The 19885-nt window shown below is 35.4% G+C and overlaps 2 protein-coding genes across 2 annotated transcripts in view; one reads left to right on the top strand and one right to left on the bottom strand.

Moving 5' to 3' along the window:
• Window positions 1–342: 342 nt before the first annotated feature.
• LOC138321506 (uncharacterized) lies at window positions 343–7836 on the bottom strand. The gene is made up of 6 exons (XM_069265237.1): window positions 7659–7836; window positions 6247–6837; window positions 5710–5807; window positions 4625–4840; window positions 3923–3992; window positions 343–2646 (listed from the first exon to the last, which is right to left on the bottom strand). Exons 1-6 carry the CDS (start codon window positions 7773–7775, stop codon window positions 2590–2592), a joined length of 1149 nt encoding a protein of 382 aa, XP_069121338.1. The 5' UTR covers window positions 7776–7836; the 3' UTR covers window positions 343–2589.
• An 862-nt stretch (window positions 7837–8698) lies between these two features.
• Window positions 8699–19885, top strand: part of LOC138321503 (ER degradation-enhancing alpha-mannosidase-like protein 3) — a 32070-nt gene continuing 20883 nt past the window's right edge. The window contains exons 1-7 of the mRNA XM_069265232.1: window positions 8699–8918; window positions 13170–13215; window positions 13823–13923; window positions 15224–15263; window positions 15889–16001; window positions 16266–16419; window positions 16765–16893. Of these exons, the coding sequence (XP_069121333.1) occupies window positions 8809–8918; window positions 13170–13215; window positions 13823–13923; window positions 15224–15263; window positions 15889–16001; window positions 16266–16419; window positions 16765–16893 (693 nt within the window). The 5' untranslated portion in view covers window positions 8699–8808. The remainder of the gene's footprint in view (window positions 8919–13169; window positions 13216–13822; window positions 13924–15223; window positions 15264–15888; window positions 16002–16265; window positions 16420–16764; window positions 16894–19885) is intronic.

Raw genomic sequence — 19885 nt, 5'->3', positions numbered from 1 at the left:
GTGATTACTTTCACAAATGGTCCAACAGTATGGTCCAACAGTATAAAAGAGAACAGCCATGCACAACCAGGACATATGTGAAGCCTATACAAATGAAATTTGAGACAGATCACTTCAGTACTTTCTGAGAAATAGCGGTAACAAGAATTAACTATCAAATTCTAAGATGGCTGCTTATCTTTGACGATCTGTCCCAAAATGCAACCTACATATGAATTTTAAGAAAGATCACTTCAGTAATTTTTGAGAAATAGTGTTAACAAAAATTCTTAACTGACAGAAGGACGGATTAGGGATGAAAGGCAATTTGAATATAGCCCAACATCACAGATAAGAAAATACTTGTTTTCAATAACCATAAATATTTTAATGGGCAAACAAATCATATCACTAAAAATCAATGTTCAGAAGAAAGCACTGGTGGACATGATTTTCTCCATTTCTATATTGTACTAATGTCTGTTAGGATTTAGTAGCACATCAATATTAATTCTATAGAGCAGAATTTCTGATAGTCCATATATGTGTGTATCTTGGCATATAGTCCATGCATCTACATTACAACATTTATACACCCACTAAGTGTTAACAGTAATTACAACAAAATGCACCAATTTATGGTCAATAATCACTCCTATCTACAGTGTACACCAAGTCATTAACAGTACCATATTTAAGTATTATTATAAGTAATTTTTGACTATCCAATAGCTCAGTGTGTATTTTAATCTGATGAAAACACATTCATCCCCAATGTTGTAATTGGTTAACATTTTTCTCCCGATCTGCCTCCAGTTTAACTATGAGATGGTCTAGGGGTAGATAAAATGTCAGTTATAGTAACCCCTGGAATATCAAAGATGGGGTAATAGTGTATTATGCAATTTTATTACAAATATGTAAAAATGTTGATCTTTGAGAAAATAAGACTTTTGTTTGTCAAATTTGGAACATGTCTAAAACATCAGTTAAACTAAATCATACTTGACCTCTAAAATCACATGGAAGCAACATTCTCCAAAATATGGACATAGGGCTATTTTATTATACTGAGATGCACAACAGCTTGATCATGTAAAGATTCTCCGTTTGACATTTAAACTAACCACAGCAATCGCAACCAAAAAGACCATCCCTGTTATTTAAATAGAAATATTGAAGTTGGGAAAATTAGCTGGGAAACTACACGGTATTTTCAGTAACATCAAATTTTTCATCCAATCTGCAAAAACTACTTATTGCATTTCATTCCATTTTCCTGAAATACAGATAAATTAACATCAAAATATGTATTCACATTAAAGTGAATAGTCGGGCAAAGAAAACCAGTCTAAATGCGTTCAATATTGGCCTTCCAAAAGTTCTCACATATTAATACGACAGTCAAGTTCTCCTTAGTTTCCCAGTTCTGACCATTAAAGTAAAGAAAAGTTGAAAGCATTGAAAGCGAGGCTGCGTGGAAATGTAACCGCGGACATAGTGAGCCGGGAGGACATTTTAGAATTTCCATACTTTAAATTAATTTCGTATGCAGACAGATTTTGGCGAGAGATTTTGTTTTTCCATTTCATAAGAAATTATACTGGATACATTCACACCATTTTTACCGACTTTAGCCATCCTTGCCCGACTGTTCACATTAAATACAAGCTGTGAAGTAAATTACACAGTTGAATTTTGTTTGCCTCATTGTACAGTAATGTAATATAAATATCACAGATCCGCTTGCTTTAGTTCTCAACAAGAAAATACATGCTTCCAATATTTGCCCTTTATCTGCACAGTACATTTTGTAGTTGGATTTCAAGTTCCAAATTTTCATCTGTGAAAGTCCAAAAGCATCCATCAACAATCACCCAGAACAATAAACTTAAAATGTCTGTGATTATTTAAACACAAAATCCTACAAGATATGATTGATTTATGGGGACATACATCACTGTCATGATTTTTTTAGTTAACACAATTTTACCTGGAAAAACACTCTAATACTGTATAATTGCTCATATTCATACAAGTCTTAATTTTGTTAAATTAACAAATGAGCCTTATCTGGAAATGTTTTTAAAAAAATCATGGTTTTGAAATATCGCATCATATCATGTGAATGACACTTTCAAAAGCTACAAAGGTGATTCGTTAAAATAAATAACCGCAAAAAATTGTAAAAAGAAAGTTACCAAATTTTACACCTGCAAAATTTAACAATTATAAAATAACACTTCATGTCACACCATGAGCTATATTACTTGAATTCACCGAATATGTGAGACAGACTAGCAATTGTATGAAATCTATCTGAAATCATGTCCATCACAGGATATTGAACAGAATTGATTTATATATTAAATAAATTTTGTATCTGGGCAACGTGAGAGACAAGCTCCTAAGCTAAATATCTACCGGTAAATAATGTTAATGTATTATCATTATGATAATTTGCATTCAAAATATTTCTTGGTAACAGGGGAGATAACTGACATCGATATCAGGGGAGATAACTAATGCACACTGGTGTGTAACAATCACAGTGAAGGCTCCAGCACTTCTAGTTTATATATATGTTGAGGTAATTTCAGCGAAAAACTGTTACGCCATGGCCATCTCTGGTTGTACCAATGGTTTTGCCTCCTTCACCCTGTCCATCTGTTAAAAAAAAAACGTTCAGGAACAACTAATACAACATACATATCTCTACAAGAGATCCCAGAGGGATCTTGGCGCCCACCAAAGAATGATCTATGTCTAACAATGGAAAGAGGATCTTTTCTCAGCTTTTCAAACTTTACTATCATAATCAGAGACCAGTCAGCCATATTGAAGACCAATGTTTCCTAAAATGCAATATATATGCACAACTAGAGCCCAAGTGGAACCTACATATGATATTTGATACAGATTCTCAGAAATAGCGGTAACAAACTTGGTAAAATCCAAGATGATGGCCGGTCGCCCATCTTGTTGACCATTCAGTCATAAAATGCAATATGCACAACTAGAGCCCTAGAGCAACTTATACATGAAATTTGAGACAGATCATTCAGTACATTCTGCGAAATAGCAGTAACAAACTTCAAATACCAAAATCCAAGATGGCTAGCTGGTGGTCATATTGTTTTCCTATCCGTCCCAAAATCAGCATGACACTCCTAGGGCCCTAGAGCAACCGGTACAGGAGACAGATTATTCAGTACATTCTGAGTAATAGCGGTAACAAACTTCAAATACCAAAATCCAAGCTGGCTGCCTGTAGGCCATATTGTTTTCCTATCAATCTCAAAATCAGCATGACACTCCAACTCCAAGGGCCCTAAGTGAACCTACATATGGAATTTGAGATAGATCCCTTCAGTACTTCTGAGAAATAGCAGAAACAAACATCAACTACCAATATCCACGATGGGGGGCCTTGTGGCCATATCATTTTCCCGATCAGTCTGAAAATCAGCATGAGACTCCTTGGGCCCTAGGGAAACCTATATATGAAATTTGAGACAGATTCATTCAGTACTTTCTGAGAAACAGCGGTAAGAAGCATTTTTTCCGTACCGACGACAAACAACGGACGAACGGCGATTTGAATAGCCAACCTTCTGATGATGGTGGGCTGAAAATTCAATATGATGGAAATGTGAACCAAGAAAAAGAATGCATGGTGTTTACAAGTTTGATTTTAATGTGTTTGATGAGCAGCTTCTAGTATATAAAGGAAATCAAAGGATGTAAACGTTTACTTCACTTCAGTGGTGGAGGAATATGAAAAGTTCTCTTAGAAAAATCATTAAACTTAGCATTTGACTCGAGAATTTGAGCTACTATCTTACACTTTTATGCATGTTTTGTGTAGTTTTTAAATAGTGTTACATATGATGAGACTAAAAACAACTCGGTGCTATACTTTAATGTATCTATAGACTCTTACCCGATCAACTCTGTGTCGGTATATCTTGCCATCTTTGTTAACATGAAACACAGATACCCCACTGTAATGCCTGTAAAATCAAAATCTCAGATTTAGCATGGATAAATAATTGTTTTTACAGAATATGTATTGATATATGAACTCTTTGATATGCAAAGTAAAGAATATTAAAAGGAATTTGGTTAAGCAGTTTCAGTAGTGAAGATCAAGGCATTTAAGTCAATGAAATATACTGTAAATGGATTTAGTGTAGTCATATTTTAGGGCAAATAGGAACAACTGTGAATTATGATATATTGGCACGGATATAAATTAAAATTAATTTTTTGGTTCACAAGTTCTGTTCCCCTTCCCCCAAGGATGTTTCTGGCCAAATTTGGTTACAATCCATGCAGAACTCTAGGACAAGTAGCGATTTATAGGATTTACCTCTATTTCCCCTATTGGGCCCCGCCCCTCCTGCCCCTGGGGGGTCAGAGCCAAAATTTATACAAGTTCTGTTCCCCTTCCCCCAAGGATGTTTGTGGCCAAATTTGGTTACAATCCATCCAGAACTCTATGACTAGTAGCGATTTAAAGGAAATGTTGACGGACGGACGACGGACGATGGACGCCGCGCCATAACATAAGCTCACCGGCCCTTCGGGCCAGGTGAGCTAAAAAGGTATGTTTACAGTAACTGTCTCTCAATCCTCTACTTACTCAGCATTATCGACCACGGCCGAGGAATACCGTGTGAAGACCTGCCACATTTTCTTTATAAAAGTGGTTTGGTTCAAACCCGCAATCTGCCAGAACACTTTCACTGTTCCATCTTCTGGGTTGGACGATGCGCTTGTCACAGACATGTTGACATGTACAAACCGCAGGTGGCATCGCCATCGAATACCGGTAAGTATCCATAGATACTGTGTGCCACTGGAAATATAAAGGTATATTATGTATAATTGGCTTCTTGATTTGGCATACCATCCTATTAACAGCTAGGGTCATTTGAGGATGGTCTCCCCTGTATGTAATGTCATTGTGTGGGGTGTGTGACTGTAGAATACGTTTTGGGAGGCTGTAGTAAAAAGTGTTTGTGTTGTGTCTGTGATAGTGGAAATATTTCATTTTTTATCTTGCTACCTCATTAAAGAATGCTGTCAAAGATACCGAGCAACACACCCCACCCAGTCAGTAATTTACAGAACTTGCCTAGACGAGTCCTGGATTCATGATTTTCCTGTGAGAACCCTCTACATTTCTTTGTACAAGCTATAGGACTTATCAAAATTTGAAAATTTGTGAAGCTGTATGAAAAAATTTCATAAGGAACATGGCTGTTAAACCCAAAGGCTATTTTTATTTTATTCATAGGATTAATCTAAATTTGGTATATCAAGTATATCCAATAATCCATAATACAAATTAGTTGATTAACAAAACAAGTAAAATCTTGACTTTCCTTTTCTAAAACTAAATAAAAGTATATGGAAAGAAATTTCAACAACTTCAGTTCCATGTAATAGATGGCAAATGATCAAAGTCTCTTGGCTCATTTTTATAGCAAGATTTTTGACTTTTGAAGATATTAGCTATCAATGAAATATAGAGCAGAAGAAAATATTTTCTTTTCAAGTCTTGTGCACTGAATATTTTTCTACTGGATTTTGTCTTTTCTGTGACCTTTGAAACCAGCTAACACATTACATGTATATTCTAACCAAATAATCAACTCAGACTTTTTCAATGGAAAAATCCTTTAAAATAAGAATCATCAAATTAATCATATACCAATTACTTACCGATAAACTTTCTCCTTTCCGAAAAAATTATTGATGAATATTAGGTTTTCCATATCATAGTCTTGTATTTGGTGGATTCCAGTAAAGAAATTTGAGATCTGAAATAAAATTACTTTATCAGTAATAAAATTGTTCTCATTTTAAGTCATTTAAGCTTTAATATACGAGTGTTCACTCTTTAGCAACAGTAGGTCCCATCATCCTATTCCCAGGAGTTTTGATTAAAGTTTTCTATTTGTTATAAAATATGACACAGTATTTAATATTGATATTACACAGATATTGATCCTTTGATAAGCACATAAGAACAGGGGTTTCAATATCAGGTGGTACCCAATACTTTTTGATGGTTAAACCTAGCTGTGGTACAGCCTGATTTGGGCTAAATTACATTACATGTAGATAGCATAGAAAAGTACCCCCTGAAATTGCAAATGTACCACCTTCCCTGAAATTGCAATTGTACTGCCTTAGGATTAGACATTTAAATTCTAAGGTGTTATCTTCCAGCTGAAATTGAGGATTTATTTCATTTACCTGTTCTATGACATTTTCCTGGATCACTCGAAGTTGTTTCGAAGAAGGAAGGTCATTAGGGGCTCCACTTTTATCTTCAGAACCTTCAGAACTGTATAAAGTTTCCGATACTTTCTCACATTTATGTAAAAAATTACTTTCTAAGTCTTGTTTGGGATTCAGATCCAATGGTTCTGATGTAACATAGTCAGCAAAACAAGTGGTACTAGTACTAGTACTTGTAGTCTCGTGCAGCTCTGGGACTGTCATTGAAACGTCTTTAAATCTTTTAGGTGGTACGAAAAACTGTGATGCAGGTAAACATGTGGCCTGCAGCTGTTCTGTTTTGTCTTGAGATAAACACCTGTCTTTAACCATCTTCATTTTACGTGCACAATTTTTCTTTTTAATCACTCTGTTATTTAACTTTTCACTAATTGTTATAGTGTCGTAAGGCAATTTCAACAGGTCATTTTTTATTTCGGGTAACAGAAATAAAGTATCCTTTCCTAGTTCTGATCCACTATGAAGTAATTTCTGTATGTCCGTTCCAACTCTATCCAGATAGCGGACTCTTTCCTGGTTTTCTATATGAACATCTTTGGCTGTCATCTATAAAAAATGAAAATAATATGAATCATGCATGATATGGAAAGAGCGAAGATTTTTTTATTCGCAGTTCATAGGCGGCTCACATGGTGTTGTAATGTAGGGATTGGACTGGGTCGGTCATCGGTGACCATGCAGGTAGCTCAATCGGTAGAGCACTCGGCTAGTGTTCAGAGGGTCCCGGGTTCGAATCCCGGTCTGGCCGCTACATTTTCTCCTCTCCTGTTAGAGTAAGTATAACAGATAAAGACACAGTGACAAATCCTTCTCACTCATACCCCAAATAAATCCCTGTCTTCATAGATCTTTGATCAAAGACCATCCTAGATACTCCAGGGCTTCCGATCACTTACGATCTCTACACCCCTGGACTATCTCATAGTAAAACTGGAGGCAACAGAATAGAACAGGTAATTTAGTCATTTGATGTACATCAAAGAGCCGTATAACGGTACACTGTGGTTGACTGTGTGACTTTGATGTTAGGCTTCGCTCTCTCTGTAGTCTTCAAAGGAAATCTTTGCTAGCCTGTGATTGGTCAAATGTTTTCCGCTGAGCTGCCTTCGATTTCACTATGAGATAGTCCAGGGGTGTAGAGATCGTAAGTGATCGGAAGCCCTGGAGTATCGAGGATGATCAAAGACGGGATTGCATGTATAAAGTAGGTTAGCATAAAATAATCCATTGAAATATGTTAACTGTTTGAACTTTGCACTGGGTGTCATTGAAGTGCATGCATGACATTTTTTTTCCTATTTTTATTACAAAACACACGTGTTGTTAATACCCCCCCCCCCCCCCCCATTGAAAATAAACAGACTTACGTCAATTCTGCTTAACATGTCAATGTGATGTCGCGTGGCCAATGGAAAGTATCGCATACTCTTTAGATGCCTCACTTGTTGCTGCCGACAGCACAATTTCAGGTAATTTAGTGCCATCGTGAGCACGCCCTTCTCGTCCTTCAGAAACAGACAGATTCAACTTCTCTTTTGACTCAAACTTGAGGCGCGTTTGATTAGCAACATTTTTCGACATAACAAAAGCTTAAAGATGCGCCACTCTGACAAGTGGTATTTTTTTCTCTATCAAAAACAAGAACAAAATAATTGGTATCTTTCTTCAGTCTCAAAAATTACTTACTTACTTTACACCATCACCATCATTGAAAAAATTGAGCTTCGCATTTTACTTCAAGATAAAAATATTTAAGGCCCACTACCTTTCCGAAACGGCTTTTAATTTTTAAAATGGGAATGTAAAACAAGATCGAAAATTTTTGTAGAGTCCTAAAAATTATTAACTTACCGTTAATACTACATTTATCATCACCTTCTGAACGATTTGATTAAAATAAATAAATGTTTATTTTCATAACGCGGGTCGTATTATGTTTCCCGCCGTCGTCCTAAATACCGCGCGGTAGTTGACTATCACTGCGCCAGACGGCAAAACAGGGAATTGACTCTCCACTGTTTTCATATATTACGCAGGCAATCTTGCATATGTTTGGTGTCGTTACCTTATTTTAGATCATCGGTTTGCGTTTTCTGGTGTTATTAATGTTTTTTAAAGAAACCTTTATATTTTGCTCCGGAAAGGTAATGGGCCTTTAAAAATAGGCCTAATTTTCCGAGAAAAATCCATGGCACTAATGTTCTATATGGAATGAAGAACTTATGTTGACGTTGACTTTTAAAATGACCCATGTCCAAAAGTTTTAATTTATTGTATTATGTATCAATATATTCGTCTATAATTTAATGTTACATAATGCGACAGAAAAATGCAGAATACGTAACTTTAATGTAATCTAGTTATCATAGAACGCGCCTCAAATGTAACTCACGCGAGAGTTTATAAAATGACAACATGGCAGTCCCTTTACATCTTGACGCCAAACGTCAACAACATCTCCAGTAGTTTTGATGTTAATATACACTTAAATTACAACATAATAGGATAATTTTCATCATGAGGACCCAAAAAATAGTCATTATATCAATTGTAGTGATTTTGATAATATTTATCGTTGAAGATTCAGTTGTATCGGGGATGTCATCATCGGAAAAGGGAGAACTTCGGTAGGTATCAAATGGCGCTTTCCCTGAAACCTCTACTGTGTGTACGTGGCGAATGTCTGGTTATTGCTGAAAATGTATATTTTATCTTGTGGTACTCAAATTGTAGCATTTAGAATAAATAATTGTAAATACCAAATTTTATCTTCTAGGTTCAAGTAACATGCATTTTGAGAAATTGTGCAAGTTGCATAAACATCATGACGTTACTGTAAACATAAGGATGATATCATGATCTCCATGTTCTATTAACAACTGTTTTATATCAGAGGAAGGAATATTATGATAAACTCGGATTGTTATTGGCAGAGTACAGTGTCAGTCTTCAGTGATAAATTAGCCCATGATACTCTGGCACTGACACCAGACTGAGACACTTTGACAGATGCAAATACATGTATAAAAAAGTTACAGTACTGCATGTACAGTGCAGGCCGGTAAGTCTGCGCACCTAAGCCTTTCGTTGCTGTTTATGTCATTATATTTTTGCGCAAATATTTAATTCAAAATATTTTATTGAAAACAAAAGGATTGGATAACAGGCAGGTAGTGCCTATATTGATTCCTGAATCCGGTACTATGGAATACATTATAATATTATTGTTAAGTTACTATTAACTTATATTTAGATAAATTATTATTATAAGTGTAATATTATATACTTATCTACAGTAAATTTATAAATATACCTGTTGATAGTTGAGTATCAAATTAAGGTTTCATACTAGGAAATTGATTAAAATAAACAAGCACACATACACCTTTCATACTACTTCCATCTCTATCAACATTATATATGTGAGTTAATTAGCATAATATTTCATCATATAATCATTTATATATTACTATAAAAGTATAACTACATGCTGAATACTTCGGCAAATATAATAAAATGCACATCAATAGAAAGGCTGAAGTTTTATCTTTTGAAACAACAGAAAAGAAATGAAATACCCATCAAAATTTTGGAGTTAAAAGGCTTAAAATTTGGCTACCCCATGTCTGCGGATGTTGACATGTCCGATAAGTCCTCGCATGTGTAGAATATATTATTTTCCAGAGATATTTCTCTTTATACAGAGGCCAATACATGGTAGATTGTGGGGGTGAAACGGTATACAGCGGTGTAGTAGAACCGCGATATTACGTGCTCGGTTCGGTACACGGTATTGTTAACACAAAGTACGGTACATGTCGATTTTTTGTATAAGCATGGCAATACATCAAACATGAACACACACTTAGTTAGAAAAAAAAATCACAATGCCAGACGACGATATCGGAGATATTTAAAAAAAAATTACCCTATAAATAACTGTTAATCCAAAAAAGTTACACAGGCAATTGGGTTTTTTATTGCAGTTGACATGCGTCTATATTTCATTGTTGAAAACATCAGTGGAAAGTTAGAAAGTGTTAACAGCCGGGGATATCGCTTGACATCAAAAGGCCTCCTTTTCTTGTGAAAACGTAAACAAACTTGTGTTCTTAAAAAAATTGGTCATTCTAGACGATTTGCAGTAAAATTTTGATTTTTGAATTCAATAAACTTGGGAGTTGAACAGTTTACACTGAGTTCATTGCCTTTTTCATCTCTTATCAGTTTTACATGTACCGAACCGAAAAAAACCGAACCGTACACTCTATACCGCAATACGTACCGAACCGTGAAGTATCTGTACCGTTTCACCCCTAGTAGATTGGTTTATCTGTGTTGTGTGCTGATTTCAAAGTATGTTGTTTTGAATATAAATATAATAACTGTTGAACTAGGAACGAAAATCAAATATCTGTAAGTGTAACAACACATTTTATGATTTGATCTAACTGATCATAACAATAAAGCATTTCAACACAAACTTTGATGAATTTATGACAATTAATGTTTTGCTGTGATACAAAATTTACTGAACGTCTGTTATTTTTTGACAGCAGAAAATGGCGTCGTTTACACATACGCAGACTTACCAGACGCGCAAAATTATCGGACACAACTGTAACGTTACATCTTTTTCTTCTTTAGAATAATGCTGTCCATCAATGATGACGATAATTGGCATATGCATATTTTGTGCAGCGTTAGGGGGGGGGGGGGTTATTTACTATGCATTACCAGAGATATGCAGAGTTCGTCCTTACACTGTCCCCATATCCTTTTTAAGCACATTAATTGAAATGGACCCCACATTTATTTTTTTCGGAAAGTTCATTCAAATTATACAGAAGAACCCAATTTGATCTGAGAAGGACTATGTTTATAAAATACACAGCGGAAACCCTAGCTGATATATCTGTACATGATATAATATACCTGTCAAAACTGTCGTTATTAGCCTAATATGTCAGGGCTAGTCTCAGTATCTTGGGCTAGTGATATATGAGTACACCCTGAGGGTATAGAATTTCTGCAAAAGTTTTAGTTTATCACATGAGACTTAAGATTAATTGTTATACTCCTATAAAATAGTTTCTTTATAAACTCTATTGACAAAAATGTCAATAAATGAACTGTTATGTCGAGCGGTCCAACAAACTGTTAAAAGTTTGTTGGACCGGATCAAGTGACGTCACAATAGGGTATAACAAAACAGTTATCGACTGCGTTTTCGAGCATCAGATGACTTGTTGGACCCTCATACAAACTGTTGCCCGAGGCCTTTTGTCTTGGGTTTCACAAAATTGTCTGTTTCCCTTCACCCTAGTTAACATACTTGAATATAAATTAATGTTCATTTGAGATCAGCTGACTGACAATCAGCTGTTCTATGTTTATGTTACTGAACTGTTTCCCCTGGGCCCTGATATGTTTACTTGGAATAAACATGTAATAGAATATAGCTATATATTGCTTTTGTATGCAATATGCCTCTCAACTTGATCAATCGATTGCAAATTCATCAAGTCGATAACAATCGCCAATAGTATGCCAAACTTATTCAGTCTGTGATGATGTTAATATTTTTCGCTGCTACTTGTTTGGACTAGTAAACCCCAAAATTTCACTAGTCCGACTATTTAATCACTAGTCCAAATGAAATATACAGCAGTTTTGCTTCAACACTTCAGTCATGATCAGTTTGAATTCTTTACCCAAATTAGTCCGGATGCATTCTTGAATGTAAATTCTCACAAAATGATACATCCAGACAGCAACAGTTGCATACAGAATGCATTTAAAATTTGTCGACAAATGCAATTGACCTCCGCTCTTGTAGATATGGTATTTACCGATTTTAATTGGTTGAGGAGTCACTAGTCCAATTGGACTAGTTCATTACAATTGGCACTAATCCGGCCCTAAAATTACTAGTCATGGGCATCAGGATAGTGCTTAAAGTCACAGACTGCAATTTCAGTAGTCAGATATTTTTTTATGTGTAACTTGGACTATAATGATGTACTCACAAATGTTTGATACAGTAAGAGACTAAATGTCATGATAAAATGTCACTTCTTTCATGCTTTTCAATCAAAAATCACTTTTCAGTTTCCATTTTCAGTATGTTTGAGTTGCTATGAGCAGAAGGTATACACATATGAACATAAATATTTTCCCCTGCTGCAGTAATAGAAATATTTATGTTCTTGGATGTTTTTTTGGATAATTTCAGGTTAATTTTATTACTCATATATTGCTGATACACAGTAAAACTTGTTTGTGTTGAACTTTCCTTCTTTATATTAGTAAATAAAGTACGGTTGAATTGAACATGGTTGAATCGAGTACTGCAGTGGAATCAAATACATTTTACAACCCCTTCCTCCAAAAAAATATACCAAAATTTCCTTTTTTGTGTCAAACATTCCGGTATCACGCTGTCTCGGGTAAAAGCCAAGCCTCGATCAGATCGACTGAACATTATTGATCAACCTTCACAGTGCTAGCAAATGTTATTGTTTGACAAAAAATTTTCCTGTAATGTTAGTATTTATTGCCTATCTTACATCAATATGTATGTAAAACAATAAAACACGGATGAGTCGAACCATCGGATAAGTCAAATATTTTGCCTGGTCCTGCTGACTTCCACTTATCCATGTTTTACTATAATTGAGAAAGAATTCTTGAATCAATGAAAGTTTTATAAAAATTTCATGATGTAAGTCTTATGCTGTTCAAATGGTCGTCACCAAAATGTTATCAAAACTCTTGGATTATACCAATATGATCATTTATGGGTAACAGATGTTGACTTCTTCCTTGTAGTCAAAAATACTCTGCTATTAGATCAATTATATTTTTCTTGTTTCTAGGGAAAAAGTTGTGGAAATGTTTCGACACGCTTATGATTCTTATATGGTAAGATACATTTTTTCTTTCTTCAAATGATATCACAACCTAATAGATATATGCATATGACTGTTGCTTTTATAATAAAGATGTGTAAGACTTCTTCAAAAGGGGTAACTTTTCCGATGGCCATCGGGGCCACATAAGAAATTTATGTCCATATATATTACACTCTAACTCTTCCTTAATGGTATAAAAAAGTCAACAGGCATATATTATGTTGATGGGCTTAAATGTTGAATTGTTATATTACACAGAAAAAATAAAACCATTAGAAAAACAGCACATACATATTACAATAGTTGATACTAATGATATTTTTCCAAAAAATTAATAGGCCTGTCGGGTAACCAGAACGACGACACATTTAGGCTCTTCTAAAACAAAGACTAGACCAGTCCATTATGAAATTTCAGGGGTGAATGAGATAAGACTCGAGTACCTATGACAATCTAGCAGCCTATATAAATATAAAAAATGGTTTGGGCAGCATAGGCTGCTGGGCTACTTATAGTGTTAATTGATCCCTGCATGATTCAGCTACACATGTGGCAATGGAGAACAGTATTATTACTCATTTACTTTGTACATGAATATGTCGATTATATATTTTTAGAACAATGCCTTTCCTGCCGATGAGTTGATGCCTCTGAGCTGTAAAGGTAGATACAGAGGCACCAGTCCAAGTCGAGGCGACATCGATGATAGCCTTGGAAAGTGAGTTCTTGTTGCTGATGAAATAGATCTGTCTGTCCATCTGTTGCCAGAAATAGTCAATAGTTAATTCTCAAAAGTGATAAATCACAAATAAATATGTGATGTAAGTTGTTTTTAGCCATCTTTATCGATTGTTTTGAGCGAGTGTTATGTAGACTGTTTCCTGTGTTTTCCGCTGAATAACAAGCTTAGTCTATTATTAAGAAGAAAAAAAAAGAAATAATAAGATAACTGAAGAAATGTTAACAGAAGCAAGATTACAAGCAAAATACTTATACGTCAAAATTATTGTAGCTTTTCAAATCAGGTAGATAAAGTAGCCTATAATAACTTAAATAGTTTTGTAGCTTTTCCATCAGATCCTATAAACAGATTATTACTTGATGATTGATCAGTAGACATGACTATTATCATTTCTCGGGTTGGTTGACATTGATGTCTATTTACATTTGTGGTTGTTATTTATGCATGTTGAGTGCTTGTGTAATGTTTGATGTGTATCTGTTCACTAAATTACTTCTGGAGAAGAAAGAGATAAAAGGCCTGGTAAAGATAACATTACATAACTTAAGGCCAAACGAATTGATGTTTTAATGACCAAGTTATTTGTTCTGACTTGCTGGTGCAGGAATTTGAAAACAAAACAAAACATGCATATGAAATCAGTTAAAAATTGATAATGAAAGTATATTTTTGGCAATGATGAGTACATGTATACTTATAGTAACTACATACTGTAGCCTGTTTTGACATCAACAATTATTTTATGTACCATATTTAATAGATTAATGTTCTCCCTTGGCTAAGTATCTTACTCACTGTATGATACAGAATTATCTTGGTGTGATTGGATGGTGTAGTGGTTAAGCCACTCACCCTTTCACCTCGCTGGCCGGGGTTCGATCCTCAACACAGATGTGAAAAGGTCAGGGGTCACCTACCCGATCGCATGGGTTTTCCCTGGGAACTCCGGTTTCCTCCCACTCTAAGACCCCTTGCGTGATTTCATCCGGGCCATAGAAAGTAATTTGTATAGGTTGTATAACTTGTTTCACAATCGATATATATCAAAGTAAGTTTATAGAATTATCTTGAGATTTGGCCACCAGCTTTCAGGTTCTACTGATTGATTACCGTAGATGTTGGTCATAGGTTGGTGATTTTCTCCAGAAACTCTGGCTTTCTTGTACATAAGATAGTCTTTATAGATCATAGATGAAAGTTATTGATAAGAATTACAAGATCTATTACATGAAACCATCTTGGATAATTTAATGAATATACTGTTTTGTCGTTACAGCTTCACCTTGACCCTAATTGACACCTTGGATACTTTAGTGGTATGTTTTACGTTAATGTTTATTGTGCTTTTGATATAATTGTTTGTCTTGATTAAATCAGCCATATACTAAATAAATGTAGTAAATATTGTATCAATGATAGGACATTAGAATTATAACTGTTTCAGCTAATTAATGCTTTAGTCAAAATGTTAAAAATTAAAAGTATTATATTCTTATTAAAAGTATTAATATTAAGTAAATCTAAATCTAGATTTAAGTATTTCATAATGTGTTGAAAAAGTAAGAAAATTTACCTTAGATTATATAATTACTGCTTAGATCAAAAGTTAGGCATTGAGCAATTTAGCTTACTATTAGTTAATACTTGAATTAGTTTTAAAAAAGAAAAAGGGATTATTTTAGGCATCTGGTTTACACACAAACTTATATACCTAGTATCGTTCATGCATTTACCCTGTAATGTAAAGCTTAGAGCATTGTGCAACAGAATGTTTAGAGACAATCTACTAGTTTTTATGTCCCTGTAAAAGATTCTTAGCCGTGTGGTACTGACCGCTGGTCGATGGTATTAAACCATGTTTCAGTATTTCAATATTTATTCTGCAGTTTAAGAATACCATGTATAAATTTTGTAATGCTGGATTTTTGTGCTGTTTTCCAGGTTCTGGGTGAAATAGAAGAATTTGAGAAGGCTGTACATTTAGTTATTGAACATGCAAAATTTGATAGTGACATTATAGTTTCAGTTTTTGAAACTAATATACGTGTACTTGGGTAAGTAATATTGCTGGATTTGATATTTCATTTGTGAGAATGCATATATACAACTGAACCTTAATATTTTTGTCTAATTATTGGAAGATTGGGCTTCAATCAAAGTATTTTTTAATCCTGGCCAAAATCATCATATTTTAACAGTGTGTGGTTACTAACTACCAGTGGCTAATAGTTTTCATGTTAAAGTGTGCCTGCTCTTTTCCTTGTTTGTTAAGAATAAGAAGACATTTCAGACATTTTTGTCTCCATTTTCTTTTCCAGGGGGTTATTAGGGGGTCATGTTGTAGCTACATTTTTAAAGAAAAAGAAGAAATCCATGGATTGGTATAATGATGAACTTTTATCGATGGCTAAAGAAGTCGGGTACAGACTTCTTCCAGCTTTTAATACAACTACGGGTATACCTTTTTCTAGAGTAAGTAGATTGATAGTAGAATTGACATGACATTTTGATTACTATTAAGTTGATACCCATTTTCTCTGTGATCATAATTATTTACTTTAACATGGTAATTTGGTATGTCAAAACAGTGTGACTGCAAAAAATAATCCCTCATTTTCAATTATTTTATTTGTGGGACAGTAATTATATAAATGCAAACTGAAAAGAGGTCAAACACATCATAAAAATCTTGTGCATAAATTAAAAGTTTACTGGAAAATTACAAATTAAACCAAATTACAGAAACTTCCTGAAATAACTTCCTTTTATCCAATACAAATTAATTATGTTCATAATTCAAAACCGTGTTTTTTGTAGGTTAATTTAAAACATGGAATTACCAAAGAACTAACTAGTCGGTGTAAGGACACATGTACTGCCTGTGCAGGAACTATGGTGTTGGAGTTCGCTGCTCTTAGTCGTCTTTCAGGAGAACCTATATTTGAGGTAATTCACTAGACTGTGTCAAGGTGTAGATTGTTAGAAATGGAAAACAGTCTGTCAATAATATATATCAAATCTGTAATCATTTTCTTTTGGGTTTTGACTAGATATACAACGCTGCTGTACTGTCAATAATATATATCAAATCTGTAATCATTTTCTTTTGGGTTTTGACTAGATATACAGCTGCTGTACTGTAATATGAAAACTTGTAGCAAATTCTCTGACACAGATATAGAATTAATAATCTGGCTATATAAGTCTGTTTTGATCTTGAAGACCATGTTATTTTACAACCCCGTAAATGTGACGACCAGTCAGTAGGTGGTCCCGTTGATTGGTAGCTAGTCAGTTTGCATGGTAGATAGTCAGTTTGCCAACGACATTCAATAAGCTGTGTAAGCGCGGCTCTCATTTGCTAAGTAGGGGCGGAGCTAAACAGTCAGAAACGTCTGTCAGCGATTACCAAGATCAGAAACTACAGTATACCAGAGATTCAAATATTATTTACTTTTTAAATCTCTGAGTATACGTAAGACAATCGGCATTGTAAGCTTCATAATGTAAAAAGATTACACAAATACATTTTAATTAATTTATGTATAGACCCTGAATCAGCGCTACTCAGTGAAGTACGTATGGAAAGAGCTAATGTTGTAGCCGAAAAGTCAGTCAGAATTTGTATGGAAAAGATATCACCTGCGACTATATTATAACTTTACCGCAAGGTGTGGGAAACCAAATCAAGTGCAATGTACGACCGACCATCGTGCCTTGTCAAAATGTACTCTGATAAAACACGGCTTTGGCACATACCTTGATGTTAGTAGGGGATGCTATTCCAGCTGTAGGCATAGATTTTTTTAACTTTGTCACCAGTATTTAATCAGATAGATGCATTTGAACCTAGTGTTGACAATTTCTCGGATGGTGGGCTATTCAAATCGCCCTGCGTCCGTGGTCCGCCGTCCGTCCGTAAACATTGCTTGTTATCACTATTTCTTAAAAACAGCTCCAGGGATTTTGTTCAAACTTCACATGGAGGGTCCCCTTGGTCCATATTTGTGCCATACAGATTTTGAGGCTGATCGGAAAAACAAGATGGCCGCCAGGCAGCCATCTTTGATTTTGGCAGTTGAAGTTTGTTATCGATATTTCTTGAGAACTACTGAAGGGATTTTGTTCAAACTTCACATGGAGGTTACCCTTGGTCCCTGGTTGTGCCATACAGATTTTGAGGCTGATCGGAAAAAACAAGATGGCCACCAGGCAGCCATCTTTGATTTTGGCAGTTGAAGTTTGTTATCAATATTTCTTGAGAACTACTGAAGGGATTTTGTTCAAACTTCACATGGAGGTTACCCTTGGTCCCTAGTTGTGCCATACAGATTTTGAGCTGATCGGAAAAACAAGATGGCCACCAGGCAGCCATCTTTGATTTTGGCAGTTGAAGTTTGTTATCGATATTTCTTGAGAACTACTGAAGGGATTTTGTTCAAACTTCACATGGAGGTTACCCTTGGTCCCTAGTTGTGGCCATACAGATTTTGCGGCTGATCGGAAAAACAAGATGGCCGCCAGGCAGCCATCTTTGATTTTGGCAGTTGAAGTTTGTTATCAATATTTCTTGAGAACAACTGAAGGTATTTTGTTCAAACTTCACATGGAGAGTACCCTTGGTCCCTAGTTGTGCCATACAGATTTTGCGGCTGATCGGAAAAACAAGATGGCCGCCAGGCAGCCATCTTTGATTTTGGCAGTTGAAGTTTGTTATCGATATTTCTTGAGAACAACTGAAGGAATTTTGTTCAAACTTCACATGGAGGTTACCCTTGGTCCCTAGTTGTGCCATACAGATTTTGAGGCTGATCGGAAAAACAAGATGGCCACCAGGCAGCCATCTTTGATTTTGGCAGTTGAAGTTTGTTATCGATATTTCTTGAGAACTACTGAAGGGATTTTGTTCAAACTTCACATGGAGGTTACCCTTGGTCCCTATTTGTGCCATACAGATTTTGCGGCTGATCGGAAAAACAAGATGGCCGCCAGGCAGCCATCTTTGATTTTGGCAGTTGAAGTTTGTTATCGATATTTCTTGAAAACAACTGAAGGTATTTTGTTCAAACTTCACATGGAGAGTACCCTTGGTCCCTTGTTGTGCCATACAGATTTTGCGGCTGATCGGAAAAACAAGATGGCCGCCAGGCAGCCATCTTTGATTTTGGCAGTTGAAGTTTGTTATCGATATTTCTTGAGAACAACTGAAGGAATTTTGTTCAAACTTCACATGGAGGTTACCCTTGGTCCCTATTTGTGCCATACAGATTTTGAGGCTGATAGTTAAGGTTTGATATCCCCATTTCTCAAAAAGTGCTAAAGGGATCTTACTCAAATTTAATATGTAGGTTCCCCTAGAGCCCTTGTTGTGCATATTGCATTTTTGGACTAATCGGTGAACAAGATGGCCGTCAGGCCGCCATCTTGGATTTCGATAGTTAAAGTTTGTTATTGCTATTTCTCAGATAGTACTGAAGGGATCTGTCTCAAATTTCATATGTAGGTTCTCCTAGGGACCTAGTTGTGCATATTGCATTTTTGGACCGATCGGTTAACAAGATGGCCGCCAGGCAGCCATCTTGGATTTTGTTATTCAAAGATTGTTATCGCTATTTCTCAGAAAGTACTGAAGGGATCTGTCTCAAAATTCATATGTAGGTTCCCCTAGGGCCCTAGTTGTGCATATTGTGATTCGGGACCGATCGGTCAACAATATTGTTGCCAGGCAGCCATCTTGGATTTTTAAATTCAAAGTTTGTTATCGCTATTTCTCAGAAAGTATGGAATGGATCTTTCTCAAATTTCACATGTAGGTTTCCCTAGGGCCCTAGTTGTGCATATTGTGATTTGGGACCGATTGATCAACAAGATGGCCGCCAAGGAGTCATCTTGGATTTTGAAAGTTGAAGTTTGTTACCGCTATTTCTCAAAAGGTACT

The sequence above is a fragment of the Argopecten irradians genome, chromosome 4 (genome assembly GCF_041381155.1).
Source record: "Argopecten irradians isolate NY chromosome 4, Ai_NY, whole genome shotgun sequence".
NCBI lineage: Eukaryota > Metazoa > Mollusca > Bivalvia > Pectinida > Pectinidae > Argopecten > Argopecten irradians.
This window is presented reverse-complemented; position numbering and strand designations above follow the sequence as displayed.